The sequence below is a fragment of the Pundamilia nyererei genome, unplaced genomic scaffold, assembly GCF_000239375.1.
Source record: "Pundamilia nyererei isolate P.nyererei 1_Seehausen unplaced genomic scaffold, PunNye1.0 scaffold00027, whole genome shotgun sequence".
Taxonomy (NCBI): Eukaryota; Metazoa; Chordata; class Actinopteri; order Cichliformes; family Cichlidae; genus Pundamilia; species Pundamilia nyererei.
In genome coordinates this window covers 1350644-1376334 of record NW_005187428.1, presented here as the reverse complement: position 1 = coordinate 1376334, position 25691 = coordinate 1350644, and the positions used below count along the sequence as shown (strand labels likewise).

The 25691-nt window shown below is 42.8% G+C and overlaps 1 protein-coding gene across 4 annotated transcripts in view; it reads right to left on the bottom strand.

Annotated features, from left to right (window-relative positions):
* Nucleotides 1–25691, bottom strand: part of reln (reelin) — a 99997-nt gene that overhangs the window by 29384 nt on the left and 44922 nt on the right. For all 4 annotated transcript variants that reach the window (XM_013909571.1, XM_013909573.1, XM_013909572.1 and 1 more), the window contains exons 4-16: nt 14737–14807; nt 7822–7854; nt 7637–7715; nt 7429–7525; nt 6132–6183; nt 4929–5037; nt 4232–4472; nt 3875–4020; nt 2151–2302; nt 1708–1823; nt 1114–1322; nt 674–802; nt 474–583 (exon numbers count right to left, since the gene is read on the bottom strand). In XM_013909571.1, the coding sequence (XP_013765025.1) occupies nt 474–583; nt 674–802; nt 1114–1322; nt 1708–1823; nt 2151–2302; nt 3875–4020; nt 4232–4472; nt 4929–5037; nt 6132–6183; nt 7429–7525; nt 7637–7715; nt 7822–7854; nt 14737–14807 (1544 nt within the window). The remainder of the gene's footprint in view (nt 1–473; nt 584–673; nt 803–1113; nt 1323–1707; nt 1824–2150; nt 2303–3874; nt 4021–4231; nt 4473–4928; nt 5038–6131; nt 6184–7428; nt 7526–7636; nt 7716–7821; nt 7855–14736; nt 14808–25691) is intronic.

Here is a 25691-nt window from a genome sequence, read left to right as displayed (position 1 = left end):
TCCCAGAGGCGTAATCAAGGTGGCTGCCAAGTAATGGGACTTGTTTGCAGTAGCAGTTTGAGTAAACTTTTTATGTGTGTATTCAATTAAATATATAAATATCTGCTATACTAAATGAATAGATACTCTAATCACATCATGTATAATGGTGTTAGCATAAACCACAAATGTGTGGTCACTAAGATATATCACATCTGAACAAGGACAATTAAAATAAAGGTTATTCATGACACTTGTGCAGACACCAAATATATCGCAGGGTATCCTGAGTAATTTTCATCAGCACTTCATATATCAGCACAGTTTGCACAGCAGCTCTGATTATGTTGATTTATATTGCTTATTGTTGAGTTACATTATTTGCATAATTAATATTTCCATCATGCCCTATTGGCACATGCACACAATCTATATATATATACTTCAATGGAACATGTGATAAGAAAAATCTGGCCTTTATGTGCAGCTCATACCATTGTCTATAGCCCACATGTTGCCGGCTCCCGAGCCAGACTGCTTCCAGCGAAACCGGGTTGTCTCTGTCAGGGCGGCATTGGGCAGAGGAATAGAGATTCTGGTCCACCTGTGCAGACAAACAATAGTAGGATGAAAGAAATACAGGAATCCCCCCCCCCAAGGATGCACACATGGAGATATGCACACTGATTTATACCCGCTGTAGTTGTCGGAGGAGTATATGGTGCTGTGAGGTAGATGGGGTCCTGCACAGAGCTCTGGCAGACACTCAGTATGGAGCAGAGACCAGGAACGACCGTGGTTGGTGGAAAATTCCAGACTGACACTAAAATAAAAAGGATCAGAGGACATCTTAGTGACCTAAATTGCTTCTCTTAACTTAAATTAGGTAAAAACTAAGTAAGTGTGAGTGGTGTTAAGTCCACCATCCCTCACTCCACATTTAAATACATCTGAGGGCTGCAGTTTGATTTAAATAAACAGAACTTTTAGTTTGATGAATGCATCATGGAAATAACTGAGTGACCTAGCATGTGTGAGACTCTTTTGTTGCTGCAAAATTTCATGTATTTGACTGAAAATAATGGAGATGTTCACATTCACAATACGCCTGGCCTAGTTTACAATGAGTCACACCTGTTGGCAGGCTGGTAGGAGCCACAGCCCAGGTTGATGGAGAACTGAGCAACATGTGTGTGGGTGCCAGGCAGCACGGGGAGCAGCTGCATGAAGTCCACGGCCCACACGTGACGGTTGGCACCGCCATGTGACCGCTGCTCCAAGCAGAACTGGGTGACTGGTGTTTGCAGCTCAGTCGGCAAGGCCACAGATACCACTGCAGGAGTCTGCGAGAAGAAAGATAGCGGATACAGTGAAGAGAGCGGAGCACAGGGGAGGCTCAAATTAGGGCGGTGACTGTGACTGTTTCTACGTTTGATTCATCTGCTAATTATTTAGTCAGTCGATTAACTGCTTGGTCTAAAAAAAGTCACAAAAGGCCACTTCTAATGCGGCCTTTAGCAGTTTGGTACAAAAATAGTCACTTTTTGTACGACTCGCAGGCAGCAAATCCTGTAGATGTGAAGCTGAAACAAGTAAACAACATATTTACTTTAAAAATGATAATCGCTTATCAAAATGCCTCACAGCTGTTAATCTAATGCTATTCAATCGGACAGAGCGCTTCAGGCTAACAAAGTTTATGCATGCCCCGTTTTTGGTGTATCTCACCCTGTAGGAAGAGTACGGAAGGGTGTCGAGCACCACACGCTCCCTCCTTCCTTCAGACCGTCCAAACAGAATCACGTCGTGTTCATGGGATTCTCCCGGCTCACAGTCCACACCACCTACACACAAACATGCCCTATTATGCTTATAGACATGCCAAAACACTTGCACACCGTGGTTTATTAACTGCAACTACAGACTCTGGAGCTCTCTTCCTCTGAGCCTGAGTTCTGTGGACTCTGTGATCTCTTTTAAAAAGCAGCTACAAACTCCTCTTTTTAAACTTGCTTCTGGGTAACTTTTGTTTTGATGCTTAAGCTTCTGTTTTGATGTTCTTCTTGTGAAGCACTTTGCGGTATTTATCTTGAAAGGTGCTACATAAATAAAAACTGACTCAGTTTTACTTACAGCTAGACAGAGAGTATACAGATGGAGGATTTCCATACCCATGGTAAAGTAGAAGCGGAGGTTTCCGTAAGACGTGGTGTCGAGGTAGGGGGTGCACACTCGCCTCCGGCCCTCTCTGTCAAACACTAGCGCTGAGCCCGACTCAATCTCTCCACACTGGGTCCCATAGACGGCACCCTCTATGTCCCAGCTGAGTGAAAAACAACAAGGAGTGAAGGGTTTGTGAGAAAAAGACTGATCTAAACACAAAAGGTTTACATCAAAAAGGCAGCTCTATTTCTCTCAAAGGGCTTAGATGTTTGATTTGGCACTGGATGCCCCTCCTGACACAACCCTCTGCTGACTCGCAGGGATTTGTGTCTCCTCCTAGTCTTGAACTGTGTTAACCATTATGCAGTAGAGTTATTAAGGAAAAATAAGCAGTGACTAAAATTTGTGAATATGGAGTTTTGCTGAATTCAGGAAAGAGTTACAACTACTAAACAAACACACGGTGTCAGAAATATGGCTTAAGCCACTTGGTAGAGGCAAGCAGGACGCACTGACACATGCATGCACAAACATATTTCTGCACAGTAGAGAGAGGACTCTCATTAGTTCTGACAGAAGCCGGCTGCTATCTCCTCTCCCCTTTCCCTCTGTCACTCCCTACTTTCTGTGTCTTTGTCACTGCCAGTGTTAAGTTAAATGACACTTAGCAGAGCCGAGTGTACCTTCAACGTGAAAAAATAAAATGAATAAAGAAAAAAAGAAAAAAATCTCCCTGCCTACTTCACACATGTTTCAGTGCCTGACGCCTGATGGGTGAGAGCTAGCATGCAGTGCAGCATGTTGGCATGCAGCAAGGAGGTGTGAAGGTGCGGGGCGGTTGTAGAAGCAAACTCCTGTTTGCGGTCCTTCTCATTAATGGAAAAACATGCTGACAGACACGGTGCATGGAGCTTGTTAATCACTCCCTGGCAGTAACGCCATCTATCATCTCTCTCCTTTCATCTCTCTTCCTCTTGCAGCGCTTCAGACAGTGCTCTCTGCTGTCCGGCGTGTGTGTGTGTGTGTTACTCTGAACAGATGGTCTGCCATCTCTGTAGCAGTCAGAGGCACGGCGTTCACCTGTGTCGGCCCCCATGCTTGACTTGATCTTGTGCGACACGCTGCATGTTTAATCGCTTGACATATGACAAGTGACAGGTGTCAGTGCATTTATGTGTATACATAGACACAGTAATATCTATCTGGTAATATCCCGTCCCTCTGATCCAATCACATCGTGCATAAGATAGCCATTTATGATTCTGTTGACTCTCTTTCAGCCCTTCGTGGTTTGGCTCCGTTGTAGTTTAATCCTTTAATGACAGCGAAGACTCTGGTCTCGAAGCCAAGTTCAGTTTACTGCTTCAGCTTTATTGCGGTGGATGAAACTCCCTGTCAGTAAAGTCTCTCTCAGTATCCTTTAAAAAAGCTTTTAAAAAATCTTTATTTATTCATTCATCTTGACTTGACATTTCCTTGATTGTGTTGCTGTATGTAAAGCACTTTGTTTCTCTACCTTTGAAAGAAACAACAGGAGAAAAAAAGATGCCAAATTAAGATAAATATAAATCAAATAACTCAGTAAAGGGGGAATGGACATTTTTAATCCTTTAATGACACAGAACAGTCTGGTCTGGAAGTCAAGTTCAGTTTACTGTTTCAGCTTTATTGGAGTGGATCAAACTCCTTCTTAAGGTAGGTATAAATCAAATGACTCGCTACTTTGACTTACTTTAACGGTGGGCTCTCAAAGTCTTCCTCCCAGTAGCTCCGTCCCTCCTCACGGTGCAGATCAATGTCCCTGGTGGTGGCAAAGCTGTGTCCAGTTTCCTCACCACCATGGAAATACATGGCATTGCCTTCTGACTGACAGGCATGCTGGACAATAAGAATACAGATGAGAAATAGGACGCTGTGCCACGTATACAACCACATGATTACATTTATTTATTGCTTTCATACTGGAGTTGTTGTAGTTTCTTGCTTAATATATCTAAGATAATCTTAATCTATCTGAGCATTTGACCACATTTCTAAGCGAATGACTGGGAAACAAAATCCTTGAGTGTGCATTGATTGACTGGTGTACCTTGACAGTAGCTCCAGGGAAGAAGAGCCAGTTGGCGGTGTCTGGAGGATCCAAGTTTTCCTCCATCAGGGGGGTCCTGTGGGCGGCGTTGACCAGAAGCACATTGTCCATCCCCCAGCAGGACTCATAGCCTTCAGGGCCTTGGGGGGCCTCCTGAGACCAGCGGAGACGAACTCCATCGGCTCTGGCGGAGTGTGGAAGTGGAAGCAGGTGGATGATGGTGCTGCTGTTGGTAGGAGCTCTGGAGGAAAATAAAATATAGAAAAACAGGTGACTTTCTAAATGTGGAAGTCGTGGTTTTGAAATGATGTTCAATATTTACACAGTAAATAACAATCATCAATCGTTTCAAAGTAGCTGAAATAACCAAATAAGGAGAGACACAGCAGCTTTAAAAAGAAGCTTTCAGAATGAGTTGAAGTGTTTACGTGAAAGCAAAACATCCACTTAGTGCTGCTAAATACTGTATTAAGAAGTCTATTATTACATTATACTTATGTTTGAAAGCTGACAAAACAGAGAGAGGCGGGGAGAGAGAGGGATTAAAAAACAGGTGGATCATCGAGGCAAACAGGAGAGGGATGACAAATTAAGAGGGGGAGGTGTGAACAAGGGAAAATAAGAGGGCGGGTGTTTGTAACAGATGGAAGGACTGTGGGATGGGATGAGGAACAAGGAAGAAAAGGAGGAAAAATACCTGATCTTCTCCAGTGTGATCCAGTCATCTGAGGCGTTGGTGTTGCCACTGAGGCTGTACGACACAGTGATGCTGGGGTCTGAGTAACTGAAGCGGCAGGAGCCTGAGCCTGAGGAAGGAAACATCAGCAGAGGACACACGTATATGATCGTCAACACTCGTGTTGAGGGTGAAGCTCCAAAATGTGCCGTTTAGCTATTATTTTTCATCAGCTGAGCTGTTTCCAGCCAGCCAATGAGCTTTTGCATGTGAGGCTGCACAATGCGCAATGGCTGTCTTTCCAGTGATTGCTCCCACATCGCCTCCATTAATGGAAAATAATGTCTAAATGATGTCATGGTGGAACTAACTGATCAGCAGCTTAACAGGGCTCAGTGACATCAGGAAGCTGAATGACGGGGCTGGGCAGAAATGACTGGAGAAGTCACAGAATGACGACAGTACAAACTCCAGCCAGAAACTGTTCATCTGTGTGCGTGCGTGTATGTGTGTGTCATTATTGCTGCGCATTTCTATTTGCAGAGTCAGAGAGGGATTGGACCGCTTTAAAATATGGTGTCGTGTGGGTGCTGCGGGATTAGGGAGGGTCAAAGGCTACTAATGGAGGGAGACAGGTAACCCCCACAGCATCCCTACCTTTCCTCTCCTCTCCCCCTCCTCCCACTTTACCGACGGTGTGTATTGTCCATGCCTCCAAAATGTTGCGCCGTGCTGTTACATCCCCGCTGAATACAGCCATGCATTAACCCGCTGCCACTTCACAGTACTGCTCTACTGAACTGTTCAATACGCAACACAAATTCATACTGAGGACCTTCAAGCAAGAGTGCAGCCAGACAGAATGCTCTACATTATGTACTCTTATTTCCTCCTAGTCACGTTCCCATGAGAACTGGCGGATGCATGTAATGGACATGAAAAATACAGCACCTCTAAAAACTCTGCCATGGCCTTCTGGGTGTCTTTCCAGAATATTGTAAATCATTCATTATTGTGACGGGGGAGAGGGGAGGGGGTCGAATACAGTTTGTACAGGCTGGCTTCCTGACATCTAACAGTGGAAAAGATGCTTGTTTCCTGAGGATGCCATTGGGATCCTTGCAATGACTGGTTAACACAGGGCTACCAAGGTTAAAATAAATATCCCACACATAAGCTGTCTGAATGTAGTTATTGTCTACAATGTGGAGATTTAATACTCACCCTGGGCAAACTGCAGGACTGAGGCAGTGCTGGTGTTCAGAGGTGCAGTAGTCTGGGGAGGATACACAAGGCAATTTAGGATATTGCGGATAAATAGTTACATTAAGTTATGCTTTGTAAATATATTATAGAATTCTTCAATCTTTTGTGCTGGATTAGCAGTTTAAGAGTAATCACACTGGTGTCATTTGAGACCTTAAACCACTTTATCTTTTAAACGTCTGTTTGAGTGCGCATGAATGTATGCTGCCATTATTGATGTTGTTTTATTTGTCACTGTGTGTAAATGTTTCTGTGTTTCTGGTTGCGCACGCTTGTTGCGCTTGACAGAAGAGCTGCCAGGCAGCGGCATCAAACATTTGGAAGAGTGACAAACAAAGCAAATGCTTATCAGAGAAGTAAATAGCATCACGAGCCACTAAATACTTCTATGCTGAAGCCTGGCTTTAATCTCCTACAACTGAATAAACAGTCTGAAATCGAGTTTATAAAGATAGGAAGAGAGCATGGAAACGATTGTTGTGTCCCAACGCATCTGCTGTTTTCTGCTGTACAATAGTGTGTTCAGAGTATAACAGTTGCTGTGCTGCAGTTTGCAAGAGAAGTTTTAGCAAAAGGATAAATGCCAAACAGGTGCTTCAGCATCCTGAACAGGTTGCTGGTAGATAACTAGAAGCAAGCAGTCGTAGTAAGCAGCCTTTTAAATAGGAATTTAAAGAGGATGTTTGTGGTGTGTTGACATCAAAAATTTAATTTGAACACAGAAATCATGAAATACACCAAAACTACTTTGTACTTCTGTTCCTGCACATCTTAAGGATGCTTCAAGAGGCATGTACAAGACTGTTTTATTTGGAAGTGTTCACTTTTAGTTGTTTTTGTCTAAGGTAAAAACTGAGAAAACATATTTGAATTGATTTCATCTAACCATCAGTTAACATATGCTTAACAAATGTTAACAAATGCTGTTGCTCTTACTTACACGTTAAACAAACTGCAAAATCTGGTACTTGCTTACTCCTGAATTAATCCCCACAGAAATTAAGTCCCATAGAGGAAAAACCAGGTCAGGTAAATTTCCCTTCCTTCACCGCAATCAAGCATCTCCTACGTTAGCAGCGTGTGCACAGTGTTCATGGAATATACAAATTTAAACATGAGACTCAACTGTGGTTAGAGCAAGCATGGTGTAATTTACTGTCAGTGTAGTTGTGGCGACTGTGTGGTTGCTTTGGATGTGTGATCAATTGGCCGTAAAATGTACAGCGGCTGCAATGTGGTAAAACATGGCAGTTACCAGCTCGCGCTCTCCGAAGGGCTCGCAGAAAGTGACCGCTCTGCCATGCATCAGTACGCCACATTGCTCTCCAACCTCACAGTTGCTACACTCAGACCTAGAGGAGAGGAGAGAAGAGAAGCCGAGCTGTTAGACAAACTGCAGTGCAGAAGTAGTGACAGTGACTGCACCCCAACATTACAAGAGGAGTCATAACCTTTTAACCTACCAGATGCTGGGGTCTAGCTCTCCTTGTAGGTTGGAGTCAAAGTCGTCACGCAGCACAGCATGTTTTCCATGAAGCTCCACTACACACATGAAGCACATGCTCACTGTTAGACACCGTCTGTACGATACTTTTCATTATCAATTTTAGTTTAAAAAACAATAGCAAGAAGTGGAATGCAGACTGACCAAGACTCGGTCTCAGTGGGGACTCGGTTGGAGCTGAAACAGACAGAGAGGAGCAGAGTGAGTGTTGCTAAGCTATACCTGCATGTCTGTTATCATGTTGCATCTGGATCTAGCAGAAGCTTACTGATCGTGAAGCGCTAAAGAATTGGTGTATTAATGAGTTTTTATCATGGACAAAACTAAACACGCAGACCACACGTGTGTATTTGTCAGAAGAAGCTAGGAAAATGGACAAATCTTGAGCGATCATCTCTGAGTGAAACAAACTTTCGCTGTGTCCTGGTCAGCCATGGCTGCAGTCTCTTGCCTACTGATGTTAATTCCTTTCAGTAATGAAAGGCTGGGCTGTTATGATTAATGGTTCAATGGCAATTAACCGCCTTCCTCCCCAGAGGCGCCCTGTGTGCTGTAATCTGTGGCCGCTGCCTAGACTCGACACTCAACCATCAATCTCTCCTGGGGTATATACGCAGCTCTGAGAAGAGGCGGGAGGTGAATGGAGGGAAGTCATGACTGTTAGGATTTAATGAATCAACTATGGGTCTTAAAAAAATAGTCGCAAAGCCTTGATGTGACCTTTGTGCTGAAACAGATGGAGGCAAAATACGTAGACACACAGTGAGATTTAAAACTTTAGAAATCAAACTGAGGAAAGGTTTGATAGATTAGCTTAATGGAAGCTTTGTTTCACTAACTGGTGCTCATGCTTTAATAAAAAACAGGAAAGAAGTGACAAATAAAGTTGTGCATAAACTCAGACGTGCATTAAAAAGGATACTGGTGCAAACTGCAATCGTTTGCACACCTTTATTTTATCAGGTTAAGGAAATCTCCAAAGTTGATCAAAGCTATCATGCAACTTAGCGAGATTCATTTCTACTTTTAAATTGCAAATAGGCTTTGATCTCACCAATTCCGCTGCACTATTTTACTCTGCTCTGGGATGGTGGGGGGGTTTTAAGACAACCTTACTCCTGACTTATGAAACATAACCAGCTGTATTCTCATCCAGGATGAGCCTGTCCACCTGATAAGATGGTCTAAGATAGCACAGCGTGGATTTGTTCCAAAGTTTAACTTTGAGTTACTTAAGACTCTTTCAAGCATTCGAGAAAGCCCACCTAAAAGCCCCTTATAAACAACGGAACCTGAATCGAGAGATGAGGGATTATACAAAAAAGTGTTCTTACAATTGTAATGGCTCTGGAAACGTCTTTACTTTAAGCTCAGCTTTCACTTTCTTTAGCTGCCCTCATTTCTCGCCACTGGATCCAAATGACGGGCTTTTAGAAGTGGATTTGCGATTCATACAGTGGTGGCAAAGTTTCATGCTGACTGTAGAAGTTTAAGTGGCCTGTGTGACAGAGCTAGCTGGTTCAGTGACTGTGACCACTGCTGCTGCTCTAGTGGCCCCTGATGCTTAGCTAAGGCCAGAGCTCCAGCTTAGTGATGCAGCCCATTAAAAGCAGATCAAAGGGTTATGTTTCCCCCCTTTCTCCATCTTATTTTGTTCTTTTCTAATCCTCCGGTCTCTGCTGATGCAGAACATGTTTAGAGAAGCCATCAGTTCAAGCATGTGTGACTCTTTCATGCTTCTTGTATCTACTTTACATTCCTATTAACCTCTAATAAAAATGATCCATACGATTGTGTGCTCAGTTTACACGGCCATGTGCTGATCTTACGTATTCAACCTGAAAAGAGCACGTACTTAAACTCATTTCCTCGTAATCCATCCTCTCAAACAGGCATACAGTCACAAACGCTTGGTTGGTGGATAATTCTGCTCTGTATAGTCTTCTCCTCTCTTGCGTGCTTAAACAAACCCTTCTAAATCTCCTCCAGTCTATCTAGTGAGGCCATTTGGCTGGAGAAAGGCCCAGAAGATTTTTTTTTTGGGTGGATAATCCCTTGAAGCTTCCAAAAAGGCCTCATTTACAGTTTTCTTTCTCCCTGCTTCATCACACTCTCCTGCTGTCTCTCTCACTTCTCTTCTATCACAATCTCTCTTTCCTTCTCACCCCCCTCCATCCGCACCCGTCCTGTCTCTCCCTGCCTAACCCTTTGCGCATCGAGAGCAGACAGTGGTGCTCATTTCACTTGGATTAATCCCCTCTCACTTTCTTAAAGACTTCAATTACTCCCTCCTCTATTAGCAGCTCATCTCTGCTAATGCCTGTATCTCCCTGGCCAGGGCTTAAACACACAAGCATGCAGAGACACACACACACATACACAGATGACTTTGCCTTCCACAGCTGACCCAACCCTCTCTGATATTCTCTGTAATACACATGTACACTTGTGCACACAAATAAACAGAAGAAACAAATAAGAGTGCCATTTCAGTAAAATGCACCAGTGCTCAAAGCACATGGGTGCTGATGAGCAGGGTTGGGGTGCTACAATGGGGGACTAAATGAGCATAAGCTTTGGCAGACTCAGACATCTTGGCACAAAGATTGCGGGGCACAAGTCACGTTAAATCTTCTCCCCCTCCGTCTCCTCGTCTTCCAGCTCTAATCTCCTCTTGCTCCTCTTTTCTCCCCACCCTGTAAACTGCATCCACTCTTCCAAACTCCCTTGTTCTCATCTTATTTGCGCTTTTTCCCCTTTCGACTGACTCACATCCTTGATGACGCGAAGTGCATTTGAAGTCATGTCGCTCTCGTCTAACTGGTGGTTGCAATTACTAACGCACCAGGTTGCAGGAAGCTGTTGTTTTTGATCTGCGGTGACTAAAAAGAGGCGCTTCTCCAAGGTTAGATAGCAGCCACTCCAGTCCATTTAGCAAAAACAGGGCGGCCGAGTGAGCTCTAATTGGAGTTATTACAATAATCACAGGTCTACGGTCTGAACCACCAAAGAAGTAAGACTCACACCTCGGTGCCCACGTTATCTTTGTTTTTCTTCGCTACACATGCTTCTTCACCAAAATGGAAAAAAATCATAAAACAAGAGAGGCTTATTTGACTTCTTGTTCCTGTCAGTGTGTTAGAAGCATTATTCTTTAACATGTTATCCCCCCTCAGTTGGTAATGTTTAGCAATGAAAGTAATTCCAGCAAAAACTACACAACAAAAATTGGAAAAAAGATTTTTTTTTTAATTCAGAAGAACAGATAAGAGCAGAAATATGGGAAAACATGGCTACAGGAGGGAGTCAGCAGGCCAAGCGAGGGAGACAAACCAACAACCAAGGTCTCACATTTCTTGTGCTACTGAGCAATATGGAATGGCAAGCAAGATGGCACTCAGCCAGGGAAGCAGGCTGGCTGGCAGACTGGGTGGGTGGCGAGGAGGTGGGAGAGGCTAGGCCACCCGTCCCTTCCCTGTTGCGTTGTGATCAGGCACCCCTTAGGGAGCAGTGGCCTCTTTGAGTTATATGTCCCTTTAATAATCCATCTGGGGTGCAGTGCACTTGGCCAGGCCCATAAAGATCTGATTTATTCTCTTGCTGGAAATGAGACGACTTGGGGATGCTGTGCAGAAAGCAGGGACTGCAGGCCCTGCTGTCAGGTGATAGAACTAATGGACGGCCTACAGCGCTATTCAACACCCTCAATGACTCCACCCTTTAGCAGAGAGCACCCTTTCGTAGCCCTCCCCTACCTTTCTTCATCCCCCACCTTGGCCGCTAATAAGTCTTTCTATGGTCACTCATTAGATGCCTCCCCCCCAATTTGTTCTTATACTTTCAGTTATTTGAAGCTGTAGGAGTAATTTGAATTTTGCCACATCATTCTTTAAAGCATCTCTAAGAGCCTGTGCTGATTGGTGTCACAAACTACTCCGCCATGCTGAGCATTTCATTTGGTTGCAGCAGAATTTGTCAGACTCCCATTACGTCTCGACTTCAGAATCCACATATAAAAACAAAATATGGGGATTCCCCCCCCCCCGTGCAGGTTGTTGGGGTAAAGTAATGGGGTGTAGATCAAAGCAAACTGGAAGGGATGTTAGAGGAATGAATTGGAGGCAGATTGAAGGGATGGGGTAGAGAAGTGTGCTGGCACAGCAGAAAGGAGCTGTAAGCACAGGGGGGAGCAGTGTGTCGGGGACCAGGCATCCCCCAACTCTGCTAGACAGATTATTTTACACACATGTACACAAACACACACCCACACAAATCCAGTCCTTGCTTATGTCTTAGCAGGCTATTTTGGGGGGCTTTCTGTTACTGAGATCAGGCGTTCCACCTCGGGTTTAAGGCTCATATCGCCCGTCTCCGTTCTTTATCCTTAAATCGTATATTTACATTAGAATTTATTTGAATTATCTGTGTTGGCCATCTAATTCAAACTCTGACCTTCTTTTCTAGCTCTTTAGCTAATCTGTCCATTTGTTCTTAAAGTCTTCGCCCCAGCTGATCGGCTCTGATTGCCTGCCCTCCGCTTCGCTCCGTCTATGCTTACGTTCTCTTTTTCAACTTCCTTTCCCCTCCTCCGTGGATCATAACCCTGTTTTAGATAGCTTTCATTTCTTCAGCTCTTCAAAGCTGGAGTCTTAAGCATATGAACTTCTAAAGTGGCTTGAGCTGGCCCCATATCTTTTATTTCACTTTGAATGCTAATGTGGAGATTTGCAGTAACTTTGCTCACAAACGCACACACACCCCTGCACTTTCTTTGCCACTGAAAACAGAGAAATAACCTCTGGTTCTGGCAGAAAGGAAAAATCTAGAGGCGGTTCTCTTACCTGCTGGTAACTCGGATTTTGTTGGGGAAAATGAGACAGTAACCATGATTTATGTCCACGTCTCCTCAGCGTTTTTTTGACTTGGTTTTGGCATGATAATACTTTGTATGTTAAACAGCGTTGGTTCTATAACCACACGGTTTATGTGAGGTCAAAGTAGTTCTCAAGTTTCATTTTAATGTCTGAACCTTGCAGTTGTGTGTGTGTTTAAAGGTATACAGCTCTTTTGAAGTGGCAGGTTTTGGTCTGTAAAGGGGAACAGAATCTGACTGGCTGTGAGTTAGGTCAGTGGTGAAGAGAAAAATGATGCTCGTCGGCGTTAGGACAACCCAAAGGAGACGAAAGCGGGGGTGGTTGTGGCTCAGGAAGTGTCCCGTGGCTCAGAAAATGTCCTTGGGCAAGACACTGAACACCAAAATGACACCGGTGTTTGAGTGTATGTGTAATGGAGCGAGCCGTATGGACAAAAAATAAAAAACGATGAATGTGTTTATGTGGGTGTAAAAGCACTTTGAGAGAAAATCACTAATCACTACATAAATGCAGTTTATATGGCTGCATTTATAGCTGTATAAAATCAGCTTCAATCATTTCATGTAAAGAAAATAATCAGAAGCTCACTTATTCCCTCATTTCTCTCCTTGTCTCCTTTTGACTTTTGTTGCCCGTGCCAGATTCATTTCTCATTTATAATTCAGATTTTCGGGATTAGTGCAGCATCACAATGAGTGATGCCCCATTAGCTGTCAATTAGCCTGCAACAAGGTCGGACAACCATTCAAATCTACTCTTTATTTTTGGTGATGACATTTAATTACCTCTCCTTCTCTGCCCAACACTTAAATCTGGAATATATGACCTTCAAGCTTTTCATCAACATCGTCTCGTCATCTCCAACATCTTTGTCCTTTTATCTTCCTTCACCAAACATCTTAGCTACACCTTCAATTTATAGCCCTACAATTCCTCGACTACCTCTCCCCTGTACCTCTCATCGCTTTTGCCATCCTCTATCCGATCTCGGTTCCCTCTCTCCCTGTCGTACCTGTACACGTTCCCTGAAGATTGCATTTAGTGCGTTACCTGACTGCTGGTTTTTCTGTCCATTTCCATTTACAGCTTGTGTCCTCCAAGGCCTTGTAACGTCTAAATCTCTGCTTTTCAGCTTGTCTGCTGTGAGTAGCTGTGTGTTAGTGTGATACCGCGGGGCCTTGGCACTAAACAAGTAAATGACTGTTGTTGGCTGTAGATATTTCATGTGCACAGGGAAAAGACTGGGGCAGTGTGTCACTGGGAGTGAAAGGATGAGCTCTCGGGCAAGGAGACAAAGGAGAGGAGCCTTGTCGCTCTTTCTCTCTGTCGCTCTTCCAGGCCTGACTGGGCTGACTGGGCTGACTGGGCTCTGTGCCTCATCTCTTCCAAGTGGCACGAAGGCATGAATTTGAACACTCTCTGCTTGGCATGTGCTGCATCCCTACTGGGATGTGCACTTGTAATAAAGAGCCCTCGGAGACCAAGTACAACGATTACTTTTAATCTAATAAAGACCAAGTTCTCCTGTAAGTATTCAGCATGCAGCTCAAATTCTTACTCTGAAACAGTTAGCAAAAACACCCTCGACTGCAGTTACTGTACGTCTCTACTTTCAGCATTAAAGTCCAATTTTGATCCAAAAGGAGGAGCTCTTGAGTGAGGAGGAGGGAGGCTTCTTTCCTGTAAACAAGCAATTATACACACTCAGCGTGCAGAGTGGGACTGCACTGTCTGTCAATAGCTACTTAAGGCTGTCACAGAAAGTGGATGTAAGATGTGTTGGCCATAAAGCATAAATCTCCTACATAGAGAGAGAGAGGGGAGGGGGGGTGGGGGGTGGGGGGTACTGAGTTTAGCATAAGCTGAAATTAAGCTGGCAACATAGGACACCCGAATATCTCTGACTCTGGCTGCATCATTAGGCAGAAAGAAAGCCAGGAAGTGCTGCAATGGCACAGTCATGAAGAAGCAGCGCATCAACTGCTTTGCCATATTTTGATAATATATGCGTACAATTTGACAGACAGTAGTAGGAAGTGAGACAGAGGAGCATTATGCATATAAGTTGGTGCACATGTAACATATAGTACTATGCACAGATAGAAAATATATCTGTAAGAGCCCACGCATTCATTATGCATGTGTTTGCAAAGAGAGGTATGCATGCAACATCCCTGATACTCACCTCCTTGCTCACAGAGCTGCTGGGCCAGCGTGTCTTTGAAAAGGATCTGTCCTCGATATGTTGCCGTGGCGCTGAGAAAAAGCAAAAGGAAAGACAGGAGAAACAGAGAAGGAGAGAAAATCATTATTTAAAAATAAAACAAAAAAAAGATGAAAAGTTTACTTATTTCCTCTAATATTCAATTCAATATTCATTATGGTGTGATTTTGAAGGTAAAGAAATCAGATAGATGCATTTATATATTTATATTGACAGAAATGATAAACAAGTGAAAAGGCATTGCTGAGCAAACAGACAAACAGTACCAAACAGTACCATTACAGTAAAAATAGAGCATGGGTTATACAATATCCAATATCATCATTCCTCGCACTGACACACTGCATTCCTTGCATGTCCGTGTAAATCTAGCTGTATGCAGCGTGTCATTCATAGAGAATGGAATATGAATTTCCTTCAGGTGGCCATAAAATGCCTTATTCATATGAAAATGGAGAATCTTTAAAAACCTAAGAGGGTGAAATTGTTCAGAGTGCACTGAGATATTTTACACAGATACTGAGACATGCTCTACTGTCCTGTAGAATGAGATCCACTGTAATCTGTGACAGCAGAATGACACTGCGAGCACGCTGAACAAGCTGTACAGAAACCTTGTTCATTCAAAAAATAATAACCACAAAAAAAATACCACAGCTGCTGTTGTAGTAGTACTAATCGTAGTAAAAACAGTAAAAGAAAAACGTTTGGTATGTTGTTTATTTAAAAGCTTAGGAGAAGACAGATATAATAAAACGTGAAAAAAAAATACAAGCTCATAAATCAGGAGGGAGAATGAGGCGCAAAGATCACTGGGTCTGAAAAAAAGCTGCAATTTTCAGAGAGACCTTGAAATGAGTTGTGGGGAAAATATATACGTTTTAGAGCCCTTTGAAGCTCAGTCCAGTTAGGAAACTTCTGCACAACAACACTACAGTTTTAGATGGCCAGTAAAAGCCGTAACTCCCCACTTCTACAATATAACCTACATTTTCCCCACATAATACACGGATGAAAAACAACTGCGGTGTGACTGAGGTCGAAAACATAAAAAGGGAGAAATATCGCAGCTCTAATGTGAGTCTGCTCGTGCTGTTACTGCTTGTCCATCAAGGAGAGGAGAAAAGTTGTCTCACTGGGCGCACAGATAAACTTTCAAAGGTGCCCTAATCAGGCTTCGGCATTAATTATTAACATCATATGTGGCTTGTAAACTTGAGCGACCTCCCACACACTCAAACACAACTATGTACACCACCCGCATACACCGATCGAGTCTCTTGAAGGGGTACTTGTAAGCGTCCTCCTTCACAACGTACAGTACAGATGTTACAGTGCACTACAGCAGTTTTTGTATGCTGCGCCACACCCAGTCAACATACTGTATAGGAGGAGAGGAGGGTGTAGACAATATGGTGCTTGCCTGAGTCACCCGTGAGGCTCACAGACTCGCTTCCTTCTCCTTATTCATCACTCCTCTTTCCTTCCCTACAGTCCAACGTGGACTTTGTCTCTCACCTCACCAAACTTGCCTTTTATGGGTGCCGAGGCATTTACGCGTTTGTCTCAGCTCATGAATAATGAATAGACCCCCTTATTAATTAATAAAGACCTCTTGTGCTTGCGCAGAGTGGGGAGAAAACACACTTAATTACAGTCATATTTCAGAATTCGGTGAAAACTAATTTGAGGCTGGTATTTATGAATAAAAGATGGCGCGTAACGAACAGCGGGTGGGGATGTAGGAACAAGGCCCTTAAATATTTACTAAACACACTCTCTGCTCAAGTACACTAAACAGATTCTGTTAGGTGCCAGAGGATGTGTGTGTGTGGAGGGCGGGGGTAACGTAATATAAAATCAAAAATGCTTTCTTAGTCTCCAAAAAACACAAAACAAGAAACAAAACAATTAATGTGGCAGATTTTCAATAGAAATGAGAGATATTTCCTTTAAAAAGTATGTGAGAGGTTGGTGTGACTTAATAAGATGTATGTCATTAAAGCAGCAGCCAGGAGAGGGCATTTAGTCTGAGCCGACAAGTGTGTGATCAGCACAGCACGACGCCGTCTCTGTCCTGCCGTCACACTCCAGTGGTTCCTCGGTGTGTCTCTCATTACCGTCTCCACTCTGGTAGCCACACACACACGCAGGCAGCGAACAGTACTGATACATGCAAAACAATTACTGCACATCTAAATGTTAATTTGACTTTCTTTGAGGGGTGGGGCAATTAAGGGCCTTAATGTGTTGGTGTTTTTTTTCCACTCTCTTCCCTTCTCTGATTCCACCGAGGGATCATTCATCTTCTGAGAATAAGTGTCATCCTCACTCCTCTCATTAGTCTGAAGGAGAAAATCTGAGACGGGAAAGAGAGGAGGGGATTGAGGAAGATGAAGGAAAAAGCTGGGATCTAAGAGAGAAAGAAAGATGGAAAAATGGACGAGGAAGGGGAGGGGGCTGGGTTATAAGGTTCGAGGAAACTGAGACAGGAGGGGGGGGGGGGTTAGATGGCCTTGTCTTTCAAAGTCCACAATCTGCTGTCAAATGGCGAAGCATTGGAGTAAAGGCGGGAACGGGCACACACAATTGAAGCCATATACGAGTTTTAACATGTACGCAGATGGACAGCCTGTCACTCAAGAAGCTCCCAAAAGGGCTCGGAGTGGGTAATTACCAAGCATGTCTTCCATGTTAGATTGCATGTTGCTGTCGGCCATAAGTATCCCCCAGGAGCCAACTTGACAGCTCTCTACTAAACCACTCTCACATGCACGCATACACATATATTTATATGAACGCAGTGCGAATACAGCCGATTTACCCAAGAACACGAACCCATATACATATTAAATATAGCTACAAGATACGACTTTAGTCAACACTCTCATCCTCTCTTCCTCAAATCCCAATTAAAAGCTCATTTTTTCTCCCGGCTCACTATTCCTGTTGGTAATCATGATTAATACGAGGACTTTCAGTGGGGTAGAGTTCTAGTCGCTAGCACTGATTTGGTGCATTTGGACCTAGCCCTTAAAATAATACACGCTAATTGGTTGATTTATCTTCCATGTTGAGGACCAGCTGTGGTTATGACACCGCAATCAGGGACAATAGAAAAAGATAAAGAAGTAATGAGACGGGCAAACTCCACATTCTGGTGTCTTCCAGAACATTTGGCAATCAGGAGCTCTGATAAAAAATAACATGTAGTCTTGATTCGTTACTGTGAAGGTGCAGTTGGCTTTGTGGAATCACATTACTCCCTATGCCTCTGACTGCCCCTAAATTAATTAATTGAAAAAGGCTTTCGGAGAACATGCAAATTTAATGAAGCTCCACAGAAGAGGGATTTGGGAGTTGTTTGGCAAATTACCTGCTTGTTAGCACAGGGTCATTGAGAGTTATGGCTCAGAATACAGCCAGAAGAAGAGCGGTTATTGCTCGGCATACAGCTTGAGGAGAAGAGCAATTGACCTTGACTACTGTTAGCGAGTAATAATTAGGGAGATTAGGAAAACCACAGTGTTTAGGAGTAAATATGCGAGGAAGGCAAGGAAAAAAAATCCGCTTGTAAAAACTGCAGATTTTTAAGTGCAGATGAAGGCATGTGTTGCTAAAAAATGACTTCTTCTAAACTTGAGAAAAAGCAGCAGTAAAATGTCCCCTTTTCTTCAGGACAAAAGGAGGAGACGGGGAAGAATGAGCTGTATTTACCCAGCGTCAACAACGAGGGAGATGAATTCCTGACCGACCGTGTCTGTTATATCTTGTGCGCATTCACAGAACGGGCAGTGCAGAATGCGAATGAATAATTTGACACGAAATACATTTGGGGCAGCCCGGCTCTCCCTGGTTCATTATGCTGCATTTAAAATCAAGTGCTTGCCTTTTTTCAGTCTTCATGCTCTATTTCACCTGGAACTGTTAAGGTGGTCAGCATCCCAGCAGGTAGGACAGCGCCCGCTCTCTTGATAATAAGACTGTGCGATGACAGTACAGCACTTATGTGTTGTGGACAATATGTGGCAGTATTGATCAGAGCACTGATGCATACACATGTGTGTGGATGTGTGCCTCTGTGTACATAGGGGTATGTACATAATTACAGGGGTCATGGGCCATCCCTGGGGAAATAAGACAATATCAATAATGGAAACACGTCTGTGGTCAACAGCAACAGGAGCTTGGGTTGTCCAGAAAATGTCCAAGATTTACTGTTAAACTTGAGAAACTGTGATATTTGAAAAGTTTAAGAAAGGTTAAGAACATGAATATGTTAGATATAAGAGTTGCTGTCTTATATGGGAATTTGTGATATATGAAAATTGGAATTATATGGACGGACTGTGTCAGATTTGCAGCTCTAGTCGGTTCTGGCGGGAGGAAAAAAAAGGGTCGGATTTATGTCCTCTGTCATCGTTCACATTTCTCCCCATATATCTGTATCTACATTGCCAAAATGAGATTACCTGGCCTGAATCGATCCCTATGTTCCTCAGCCAAGTGTCTACAGTTAATCTGCCACAGGCTACAGGCCAATGTGGAGCTTTAATGACGAGGAGAGCTCATTAACTGCTGATTATATGTTAAAACAGACTCAAAGATTGACTTGAATAACAACAAATCAATGGAGCTGACGAATACCCGGAGAGATTAGAAGCTGGCTGAGATAGATCACCTGTCAGTCCTTTGACCCTTGACCTCCGATTAGCTGTCTATCATTCTGTCTGTCAATATTACTCTGCTAGATGCTTAAGACACAGACAAATTATTATAAGGTGAAATAAAAACTCTAACTTAAATATTTCTGGATGTTAAAACATTTTTAGAGTGTGTAAAAGCAGTAGCTCACTGCAACAATACAACCATTGTTATTATTTCACATGAAGCTCCCTTAGAGCTAAGCAAATGCTCCAAAAGCACCCAAATAATGTTCTTCCCATGCAGCAGCAGACTGTGCAGTCTATACAATAGTGCACTATATATTTCACAAACTCTATGTTCTGACAGACCTGCTTACTTTGAGCAGATGGCAGTACCAACAACACCACAACACCCGGCATAATTACAGCACAGAAACCATTCCTCTTCAATCACAGCTAACAAGACAAGAGAGAGTATGAGCTCTCTCTCTGCTTCACTTTGGGGTTTTTTTAATTATACCTTTCACATTGCCCCTAACAATGATTTCAGTCTGTCTCCAGTCCACAAAAGAAACAACAGGTAGCAGAGATGTAGATAAGACTAAAATCTGTGTTTGCATACAAACGTCGATCTATACACACACACACGTGCGTGCATATAAAGCACAACAGTATGCCATGAGAGAGAGTGTGCCATTAGATCTGCAGACATCCGTTTCCTCAGGGGAACACTTTTGAAAAGGGGCCTCGCATGCAGTAATTAAAGCAATCTTCATCCCAGCAGCTGTCTGACTCCCACAGGGCCACAGTGCAAAGGACGCCCGTGCACACACACACAGACACACGCACATATATACATGCATACGACACACACAAACACACATGAGCGTGCATACATATCCACATGTGCAATCTATAACATCAAAAGTTACACACGGTGCTAAGCTTTTTGTTAAATATGTTTCTCTGAAGCTATCTGTTGGAACAGATTTTAACACTCACGGACACACGAACACACACAAACACTCACACTGATTGCCTCGAGGCTATAAGTGAAGCAAAACAGAGCAAAAGAATGAAAGCAACACACCAGTGCATCTTTGCTTTTGCCAGAAGAAGCTATTAACCATTCTCACCTCTCTTAGTACAGCAAAGTAATTAGTACATTATACAACAGTGTGGACTCTCATGTCTGCTAGAAGAACAAAAGTGGGCCACGACTGTTTTGTGCAGTTGTTGAATTGTGAGTTAGAGTGCACGTGTATAAAAAAGTTTAATCCCGACTTTCAGCATAACAGTAAGAGTTGCATTTCGACCCAGTGTTCACTTCCATATATTAATGAATTATTTTTGATGGCTTCTAGCTTGGATAGAGCTCCCTGACCTGACTGTATGTTTTGCTTAAGAAAGTTCAGCAAGCTTTTATTTCACTGTGTCCTGCTCCAAAGCAATCCCATAGCCCATAGCAATTACACTAAATAACAGTAATATTAATAATCATAGGAATATTCGGCTGTTCTTTTTTTCATACCTTGACATATTCCGTTTCTCCTCAGACAACCTTTTCTCTTGTATATATTCAGAACATTGCATATAATGATCTACATATACATTTCCATTTAAATAGGCTGAATGACCGAATGTAAGCCGAAGAAACCTACGACACTAACTGAAGACAACAGACTGCTGGAAATCCAATCCATTTCTGTGTCATCACTTCTGTCTGTTCATTGAAATTGAAAATTCTGCTCCAGCGGCAAAACAAAGGCATGCAAATTTGCTTGACAAAGTAGCGTTGTTCAGCGAGGTGTAAGGGTACAAGCACTTTTGGACTGTCTGTATGCGAGTTTGTGTTCTCCCCTCCACCTCTGCTTCTTCCTTTCATCTCCTCTCCTCTTCTACACCAAGGCCTCTCCTTCTTTTTAGGTGGGAATTTACAGCCACCCAGAAAATGAGTTCTTCTGGATGCCCACGTCATTGCACTCTATCACTCCTGCTAGAGATCAGTTACCAGGAACACTCCCACAATATAGCCCATAAAACTGCTCACAGGGCCCATATTAATGCACCCGGTGGACCAGCTCCAGTTCTCTGAAGGACATGTCGCGTCTTTGCCTTTAATTTAAACACTCATGGACAACACTCGTGGAAAATAGCCCTTGTATCAATCAAGGAAGTACTGCCATGGGCAAGGGCAGGAGGCTTCATTATTTACATTTTGTACAATCTAGAAAAAAAACCCCAGTTTTATATTGAAATTCACTGATCTGTAAGATCTTACCTGAATTAACAAACGGTGTTTGTTAATTTGTGTTTGAGTCAGTGAAATGTGACACATGATACAAATACAAATAACTTCTAACTAAATTCCAATACTTCAAAAAGGGTCAGTTCTTTCAAGAAAAATATTTAAATCACTTAAAAAAAAATTACATTTAAAACAGCGAGTTCAATGTCATTTTAACGAGATTACATTGACAGCACTAAGTTCATTTACCAGCCATTTCATTAGGTACAACTGTTATAGCTGCTTATTAGGACTAATACTAGGACTAAGGTGACTTTGAATGCGGTTGGTGTTGGTGTGGGTTGTTTAAAAAGTGCTGATCAACTTTTCCCACACATCTCTAAGGTTTCCATAGCATGGTTTGAAAAAGGGGCAGCGCTCTGGGTGAAAAAGCCTTGCTGATGAGTAAGTTCACAGGATAATGGCCAGACTGTTTCGAGCTAGTAGGCATCAATAACTCCAGTTACCACTCGTTACAACCAAGGTATGCAGAAAAGCATCTCTTCACCCACTGCAGCAGGTGACAGTCCTGTCAGGTACATACAGGAAACTCAGCATACAGTTCACACAGGCTCTCTAAAATTGGCCAAAGAAAAATTGGAGAAATGTTGCCCGGACCGAGGAGTCATGATTTGTACCGAAGGGTCAGAATATGGTGTAAACCACATGAATGAATGGATCCGTCCTGCCTGGTATGAACAGTTCTGGCTGGTGAGGCTGGTGTAAGGGTGGAATATTTTCTTGGCACATTTGGGACCCCTTCCTACGAACTAAGCATCACTTAAACGCAAGAGCATACATCACTATTGTTGCTGAACATGCCAATTCTCTTATGACCAAAGTGTGCTCTTTCAGCAGGATAACCCATCATGTCACAAAACTCAAATCATGATTTCACTGTACTCAAATGGCCTCCACTGTTACCAGTTTAATCCAGTAGAGCAACTATGGGATATGATGGAAGGAGGAGATTCACATCTTGGATGTGCAGCAGACAAATCTGCACCAACTGTGTGACGCTATCATGTCAATATGGACCAAAATCTCTGAGGAATGTTTAGAGTACCTTGTTAAATCTATGACCCGAATTGAGAAATGAGGCAATCTGAAGCCAAAACTGGCTCCAACCTGGTATTTGCAGAGTGCCTAATTCTAATAAAGTGGTATAAAGTGCATACTCGGACTTGAAAACAGAGCATCTGCTGGTCAGTGATGAGGCTACAATACTGTACTGAACCACCAGGACTGAAAAAAGAAGCCAGTTCTAAAGTACCAGAACTGCCCTTTGTCCAAAAGGCCACCTGATGCTGGCTTCAAACACCAGCTAATCCCCACAGACTCATATGCAGCCCAACTAAACAGCACTAACTGGCAACTGGCTCTGGCAAAAGTCGGCAGCCTTAACCTAACAAATCTCCCATTCGTGGGACTAATAAAGGTTATCTTTATCTTTAAAAATACAACTAACTCAATAGCTACTGTATGAAGGGAATGGGTCTTTCAAAGAAATATCATACAAATAAAACATGACAGCTAACAAAATGCTAATGTTGTGGCTTCAAAATGCTGAGTCAAAAACCAATCTGCTATGTCATGACTGTCATGTTCATCTCTGATATGGTATAGACTGTTTGCAGAGCTGCTTATGTTACACCACAGAAAAGATTACGGATTCATATTGGCTATTTACAGTTTTATGGACCTATGGGACTACTGGAATTTGACTTGTAAAGAAGATGGATTCGAGATTTTTAGTGTCTAGAGAGGTTTTTATTGCAATTTTGTATGACAGATGAGAGTTTCACAGGGAATGGACCATTAAGGTGACAATTTTTTGATCAATTATAGCACCAAAAGTGTCTCTGGCCTTTGCCAGAAAGGCCTTGAAACTTAAATTCCCTGAATGAAACCAGAGAAGGCAGCTCTGGAGACGAGGATATACTGCTCGAGATGGAGATGGGAGCTGCGAACTGGAACAGGGGTGCGGTAAGAGTGTTTGTCTAAATGTCTGTATGTGAGGAACAGTCTAAAGCCAGCTGGAGTGTGACTGGCTGACTTTGATAAGGTCAGCCGCAGGGGCCCTTATTGTCATACAATCATGGCCCCCTGCCAACCCCACTGTCATCCGCACTGGCACACTGCTGCTCAGTGGTTTACACTCAAATGCAAACACACAGCACACGCATGGACACGCACACAAATATACTGAAAAACACGGTCCTTGTAAGCCGACACACACTCAACAGTAAATGTGTTTGTTGGCAGACAAAAAAAGCCAGTAAATCTGTTTGGCTCAGTGGATATTGTCTAAATGGCTGCTCCACTTTAGCAAATTCCCCAGCTGAATCTTTTTATGTAAGTCCGTCCACAAAAGTCTCCGTTTGATAGACGACCGCGTCCCTCCAGGAATTCATTGAGGGATTTTTTTGTGAGTACAGCCAAACTTTTTAATTTAGTTGTGTTTTTTATGAAACATTGATAGGAATTTTGTAATCCCCCTGAAATAAAATGGTTTAAAAGTGGATGACTGGTAATAAAAAAGCAAAATATCAGGCATTAGCCAAGTCAAACTGCAGACTATCTATGAATTAAAAATCATAGAACGATAATGAGTTTTCCTTTTCTTTCATTTTGTTAAAGAAAAGAAAAAGCACTGAACTCTACTTCGTGTAAATATAATCATTGAGATGAGAAGTGAAACGTCTTCAAGAACCTTAAAGAAGTCCTGTCGTTTACTTTCCAAGCTCGTCAGAATACCATGACCTGGATGACTGAGAACCTACACAAACATTTGCATTTACCTAATAAAAAATTATATGCAATGTAAAAAATTTGTGGGTCGATTTGTCAAAGATTTTTCTAACGTGGTGCTGTGGTGACTTTGGATTTACAGGAATCCTCTCTTTTCCTCTACACTTCTCCAGCAACAGCTGCTAATTGCATTTTGACTGACTATCTGCAAGTAGCTGTAAATCACCAAGTCAAGAGAACAGGAGGGAAAGAAAGTTTGTGGTACGTTTGAAGGCAGAGAGTTGAGGAAAATGCTCAAAGGTAAGACAAGACAGTTAGAGGCGGAAAGAAAAATAGAAAAAGGAAAATTCAAGGCTGTTCTCAAACATATTTGGCTAGAGCTCTTTCCACCTACACCAATCAAACAACCTGCAGTGTCCAGGGAAACAGACTGAGTACTATTTACAACATCACCAATCCAGTGGCCCTGAGCTGCTGTGTAATGCTCCAGATTTGTTGCAATGGGTTATAAATCTCAATAAAGCTTCCAATAAATAATATGCCCTTATGTAAAATCGTAGAAGAGGAACATCATGTTATTTTTTGGGGGCAAAAAATCTTAGGATATGTTTGCGTATCTTTACTATCTGCAACACACCCATCCTCCCGGGATGGGTGGATCTGATGAGCCAGTCGAACGTTTTCCGATGAGAAATGGTCACACTGAATTAGAGGACGGAGGTATTTCCGTGAATTCTCAGCAAGGCACACATCGCACCTGCCAATGCACAGGTCACGTTGAGCAAGGCAATTAGGATATAAACACATACTATGTCCCCAGTTTAACCTTTTTCCAGTCACCGTGCAGGCTTTCTCTGACAGGATGGCCTTTTAACAGCCTTTCTGTGGTTCAGAGAGAGCAACACCCATGATGTCATCTGATAAACCTCTCCCGAGCTTTGTGGGGCAACACAACACTAACAGATAGTTATAGCTTATATTTGGGTTAGATACATATATAAAGTCAATATAGTGCCAAAATATTATCTACATGCACACGAGTAAAGAAACGGTGCACGCTACTCAAACAGCTCACATGAGTATTATTATTCTTACTGCACCTCTGTACACATTATCTCTGCTAATGCTTTAATCGACAGAGGAATCTGAAGATTGGTATTTTAAAATAAGACGTGATGATCTTCTCTTCTGCGATAGAGACCGTGATTTACAAAAGAAACGAATGTATTCAA